This window comes from Pocillopora verrucosa, chromosome 5, assembly GCF_036669915.1.
Source record: "Pocillopora verrucosa isolate sample1 chromosome 5, ASM3666991v2, whole genome shotgun sequence".
Lineage (NCBI taxonomy): Eukaryota > Metazoa > Cnidaria > Anthozoa > Scleractinia > Pocilloporidae > Pocillopora > Pocillopora verrucosa.
Window position 1 is genome coordinate 5,074,699 of NC_089316.1, and position 6,613 is coordinate 5,081,311.

Sequence of the window (6,613 nt, forward strand, 5' to 3'; positions counted from 1 at the left end):
GGAGGCCAAAATGTTCGGTTATATACTAATTTGTAATGTTTAAATGTATTTTCGCGACATGAAAGAGGTCACGTTGTCACCGCAGAGTGAAAATAGTCCATTTCGCAAAATAGTAACTCTCCTAAAATTACTATTTTGCGAAATTAATAAAAATCCTTCTTATTAATGAACGATTACTCCAAAATCCTTGTGAAAGTTATCTTTACCTTATTTGAAAATATATCTGCATTATTCCTTTTGTTTTATTTCATCTGACCCGATTTCGTTTCGTTTCGTTTCGTTTCGTTTCGTTTCGCAAAATAGTATAAGCCCTCTTCTTGCACCTCGAGAAAGCCTGGGAATGAACCTCAACTCAATATGGCGGACGAAGAGAGCCCAGAAGAATCGGAGGAAAAGATTGACTCTCTATCGCATCCAGAAGTGATGGCTCTCTTTGGTGAAAAAAACTGGGGGAAGACAGTGGAAGATCCACTCCTTATATGTATATAATTTTATATGCCTTTTAATAAACTTTCAGCTGTAGTTGTCATCCAAAATGCGACAGTGCATCACCTAAAGAAGGCAATACAAAGACACATCTCACTTAAACTCTCCAGGGAAGGAGGTCTGCATATTGTCTCTTGGTAAGTGGATAAGGAATCAAATAATGTCAAGTTTACATAGTATGGTTTTACATAGTTTTATATTTCTGATTGATGTAATCAGATGGCCCCTATACACTGTACTTGCAAAATCAACATATCAGTCCACTGCATTGTGTGATTGATACATATTTATGTTTTCAGCCATGAAAATTTAATACTGAATCAAATAATATAACCTAATATTCATTTATTCGACCATTAGCCGACCATTAAGGACCTGTCTTCTTATTAGCTTTCTGCTTGAAAACTTGTCAATATTCATAGTACAACACTCAAGGTGGTAGAGGGTTAGATATTAACTTTAACTGTTCAACTTATACACAAATCTAATACGTCAATAGAGATGATGGAATTGAAATGCTTACTATCAAATAGCATAACAGCTGATCAGTAACAAAGTAGACCTTTAAGGGAATAATTAATGAGTATCGAAATACTCCAATGACAGCAAGCTATAACCCACCAATAATTACAAACCAAGGTGTTACAAATAGTGACATATCAACTTTCGACCTCAACACCTAATGAAGGTGTTGATGGATTAAATAGATGTTGATCGATCAATTAGCCTGACTCTGACATCATGAGACAAACAGTTTAATGTTTGTTTACCAATGCACAAATCATAATGTAATATAATTTTGTAAATAAAAACTAATAGGAAGTACATTTGGAAAATCTATTGGTTTTCATTTGAAGGACAGAAGCTAACAGAGAATCATCAACCTCTCACATAGTAAGTCAACAGTAGATGTAGTTATGTAGTATTAAACAGTATAATAGTTTGACCCTTTTACCCCTTAGACTGACCAACATCTAATTTCTCCTTACAGTATCACCCCTGAATCAAACATTAAGGTCATGAGAATTAAATAATTATCAACAAATACCAGAGCTCTTGCTTGTTAAGCAAAATCTCCATGTCAGCACCTTAGGAAATGTATAGAAAACAGCACGGAGAATATGCACACTGATCTTTGGGTGTAAAGGGTTAATTATCTGGGTGAGGGGCACCTCTGCCTTTTTACCTTCCACTTTTCTTATTTTTAAGTTACAGCCATTGAATATATGGTGGTAAGATGGTGACAACTTTGCTTTCCATAGTTTCATGTCTTTGCACCCATTTTGTCATTAACTTCCTTTGATAACTGCAAGGTGATTTTTAATGATAAATAATAGATCTTATATCCATCTGAAGGTGTTAGACTCCTTATAAAAATTAATGTACTTCTTTTCTTTGCAGAAGTCTGTAAGGAAAATGAAACTCACAAGATTCTACCTGAGGCAAAACATAGAACCCTTGGGCAGTTTATGCATATGCATTGGTAGTCTCCCAGTTGGCCTTGACACAAGCAAATACAAATGGCAACATTCTAGGAGAAAGTAAGTTCTGTTTTGCTTGTTTTTTAGATGCTTCCAAACAAGTATCTTTGTTTTACAAGGGGCTAATGTACGTTTCCTGAGTCCTCGTTTCCCTGACCAATTGCCATGTCCATTCAGCTATTTGAGAGTGACAGAGACCCTGGTAACAAGATTGACGCCACCTTGGCGACCTAATATTTTACGCATTAAAATACTCAAAGGGAGGCTTTTGGCTGTTCTCATCTTTTTTCTTGTAATTGTTTTGTAGCCATGGAATTTTGTGAGGTGAAAAGTGTGTTTTCAAGTTGTGGTGAGTTACTAGTAATCCTAAAGCTCAGTTCATGTATCTAATAATTAAGACACATTATTATATCACTGGCAGTGCCCATGGGAAGTATAAAGCGAATTCTGTGTTCTTTCTGTAGAGCATTTCCTAGAAGTACTTTAAAAAACAGATGAACTGAAAAAGACTGACTGGAATCAAGATTTCTGTTTCTTGCATATCGGTATTCTCTTTCTACAGTTAAGGAGTTATGCCTATTTTGATTTTTTTGTTATTCCCTATAGCCTGGACTGTTCCCCCCTGGAAGCCAACCCCTTCTAGTACTGGTAAACTCCAAAAGTGGCGGCGGTCAGGGGGCAGACATGTTCACAGCTTTCCAGAGACTGCTCAACCCTAATCAAGTGTACAGCCTCTTAGAGGGAGGCCCATTATCAGGGTATGTTAAACTCACTCCCCCTCTGTATTGAGACGAATTCCCACCCGAATTTGTTGAGGTTACACGGAAGTTGTTTACTTAGTAAGAACTATCTCCTTAGACTCTTGTGTCCACGAGAATTGACCGAGGCCGAGCTAATCAAGCCATAGTGCAGATATGGGTGGGTGCAGAATCTTTCCAGTGCAGATTGCACCCTTTAAAGGGTGATACCTATATTTACATGACATAACCCAATGTCTCCCCCCAAGCCTCGCTTTCAAGATGGAACAAGCAAGGAAGTGGTAAAGATTGATGCAAAATTTTTAGTCCAAAAAAGGCATGGGGGTTAGTTTTCCTTATATGACGTCGTCCTGCAGAAGAGCGATTTATATTTTGTCGTATAGGTTGCTTCCCAAATTAATCATTTACAGCTATTCTATACTCAAAACTATAAGCCTTGTCTTCATCTGTCAGCTTTGTCTCATCGTCTTTAAATCGCTGAATATCTAAAATATGAATCGATTTGTATCTTTGTTTCAGAGTTTATGCTTTCAGATCTATTTCTGATTTTCGTGTCTTGATCTGTGGTGGTGATGGCACAGTTGGCTGGGTGCTGTCATGTTTGGATGATGTTGTTCAAGAGATGAAGTGTAAGCTACCTACATCAGCAGCTATTCCTCTTGGCATTGGTAAGTGGATTTTTTCCAAAGTATTCGTGTTTCCCACGATTTAGAACAAATTTATTTCCAGAGTCAAAAGTACCTTTGTACGTTTTGTTTTTCTGCGATATGTCATAGATTTCAAGACTCGTTCAACAAACTTGGTCAATGGGATGGAAATCTGAAACTAATCATGACTTAGTCATTCGTGTTTACTAGGCGATATAGACCCTGGAAAGTCATGCAGATTTTCCCTTTTTAGGCCTGAAAAGTTCGTAGTATTTGAAAGTAAATCAAGTAGTATTGATTACTGAAAGTCTGGAACTCTATACGGTAATTATATGAGCATTTTCAAGTTACGATTGTAGCGTATTTTGAAAAGCTGCCGTTCGGGTGGTATAGCAAAGTGAAAAGAAAATGGGTGGGAAATTGAACGAGACTCTCGTATGAATGAATCTCTCTCGTGACTTCTATAGTAACAAGAGAATTAGTGGCAAATTGAATGAGATTCCCAGCTTATATGTATTCATCTCTCTCGTGATTTCCATAGTAGCTAGAAAATGAGTGGGAGATTGAACGAGATTCTCAACTTACAGGTAATGATCTCTCTCATATTCTCCATTGGGGAAGTGGTTACTCTGATGGCGAGAGTCCTGTATCGCTTCTCATGGCCGTTGATCAGGCACACGAAATGTTTCTTGATAGATGGTGTGTCATGTCTGATTCAGCGGACACTAACGACGGTGCGCTTGGCTCGATGGGAGGAAGAGAAGACAATCCTAGTATTTTTACCATGAATAATTACTTTGGCATCGGAATTGGAGCTGAGCTTTGTTTAGATTTTCATCTTCAGAGGGAGGAAGCACCTGATAAATTCCATAGCAGGTGAGGATACAAAGGATTCAATTTACAGGTTACAAAATTAGTCGTAGTGCCTTCGATCGAAGAAAAAGAGTGTTGATTGCGAAAGCCATTAGATGGTAACAAAGGTTCCATAGTTTTCTGAGATGTACTGTTGTTTCATCTTTACTGCGTTTAATGTGCTCAAACACCGGATAAATTTTAATCTCCGTTGAAAGCTCTTTTGAAAAGGGATAGGTTGAAAAACCCCCGACTTTGTGTTTTGCAATTTATTGTTAGTGCGACTCTGTTGAATCTCTAATTCCCCCTTTTTGTTTTTTGGTTTTTGGTTTCTTTTTGTTTCAGGCTTCATAACAAAGGAGTTTACTTTAGAGCAGGTATAAAGAAAATGGTCAAAGGCTACTCGCGGACATTTACTCAAGAGGTCGAAATAGAGGTGATTAATCTGTAGAACGATGGTATTGAATGGCTGATCACAATAAAAGGGGTGTACCGCTGACTATAAGACCTCTTATTGCCTTTTGTTTACCCTGCAAGCAGGCTCATGTTTGGGTTTCACCATACTGCCCCTTTTCGGCCACAGCCGCCTATTTTACCATCGACAGCTGCTTATGGAAAAAGGTTATTGAAACCCCTGTATCAGAATTAACTTTCTTAGCATCGAGAGTTGGTCCAAATCATCATCGTCTGTCAGTTGTATTCAACTCTTAATGATTGCATGCGTATCAGTTGCACAATTTTTTATTTCATGCTCCAATCACACCTGAGCGTTTTGTTTTGGCGTTTTGCGGTGCTTGTTTGCCTTTCGTCCTCTTTAACTTTCTAGGGACCAGTATCTCATTTACTTCCTTTTCGCTGCAGATTGATGGCAAAAAAACTTGACTTACCAACACTAGAAGGAATTGTAATTCTGAACATAGGCAGGTAAGTAAAAGCTTGAAATTGAGGTCAATCAAATTAATTCGAATTAACTTTGCAGTGGATAGATTTTCAATTTAATTGCAAGAAAATCGCTGCACATTGGCTTCAACAAGTAATTTTAAGCTGCACAGTTTTTATGCCCGGTGAAAGTATGATTCGTGTAGGTCAACATTATTTGTTTCATATCATTATGATCTGATTCCTTTACGGGAACGAACGACCTTTTAAACTTTGTCTCACTCACATCACGTGGCTTCGCAGCAGTCCCCAACTATTATCTGGGAGGCCCGGGTTCGATTCTAGTCAAAGTCTGAATTTTTAAGGCTTCTTTTCTGAGATAACTTTGATAGCAGCTGACCTGCGATTATCAATTCATCACTTGTAAAGTCTTTTATTCTTTTGTATAAATTTTGCGCTTTAACTTTTTTTTTTTAATTTGTTTTCCGGCCAGTTGGGGAGCAGGCACAGTTGCATGGGGACCAGACAGAGAAGAGATATGTAGTACTTCATGAATTTAGTGGTGATATCTGCTCATATTCTTAGCACCAAACACATGATAAAATAACCATGACATGTTGTCCCTAGAAGATGAGGTCTGGAAAAGACTCAAAGATTCAGCGCATTAGCTATAAAGAAGTCAATAAGTACGAAGAGTAGAATTGTCCAAACCGCCAATAGCGCGGAAAGTAGCAAATGACCAAACCACTGTTGGTTTTAGTTATGCACGTGATTGGTTCGGAGAGTGGCTTGAATTATCTGGACCAATCGCAAAGCGAAGTTAAACGAAATAAATGCAATCCCGGATTCCTTTTCCTCACACAATTGAAATTGCTTGAATCTTTTTGCAGGGTCATTCCCCAGGTTGTCACTGTGACGGTCTTGTCGAGGTGGTTGGACTTCAGGGAGTAATGCACCTAGCGAGTCAGAATCACCACCATCTTTACCCTTCACATCCTAACATCAGCAGGCATATGCACCATACTGTTCTCTCCAATCTGCTCCGCGTATTTTTTTCTACAACTGCCACAATTTTTGTATCCTGCCTTTTCCTTTCTTCTTAAGTATTTGCATAGGAAACGTTTTTATTTAGCGATGAAAATGGTGCATTAGTTCTTAATTGAGAATTGAATTCTTTATCAATAGGGTCAAATTCAAAGTGGAATCCGGACTGGTATTCGGCTAGCACAGGGAGCCCAGGTATAGATGTCTGGTTGTAATCCAGTAAATAACATAATGAAGCCATAAGTTGATTATCCTCGTACTATTCTCTTGTAATTTCTGTTTTTCACGTTACTATGTTCCCGCCAATGGCGTAGCGTCATTTTTTTATGCATATTTACTCTATAAAATCAGTTAATAAAAAAAACTATCATGAAATACCACCCCTTCCCCCCCCCCCAACACACCGACGCAGAACCACAATTTCTTTAGAAATTACCCTCTTCGTTCATCCGCTTCAATGTTTTTT

The 6,613-nt window shown here is 38.1% G+C and overlaps 1 protein-coding gene across 1 annotated transcript; it reads left to right on the forward strand.

The window, feature by feature from the left end:
• The first annotated feature begins 357 nt into the window (after positions 1–357).
• LOC136280654 (diacylglycerol kinase theta-like) lies at positions 358–5,489 on the forward strand. Its single transcript, XM_066166288.1, has 8 exons — positions 358–436; positions 518–623; positions 1,344–1,380; positions 2,574–2,725; positions 3,245–3,393; positions 3,960–4,248; positions 4,570–4,660; positions 5,086–5,489. Exons 1-8 carry the CDS (start codon positions 358–360, stop codon positions 5,104–5,106), a joined length of 924 nt encoding a protein of 307 aa, XP_066022385.1. The 3' UTR covers positions 5,107–5,489.
• The last annotated feature ends 1,124 nt before the right edge of the window (positions 5,490–6,613 follow it).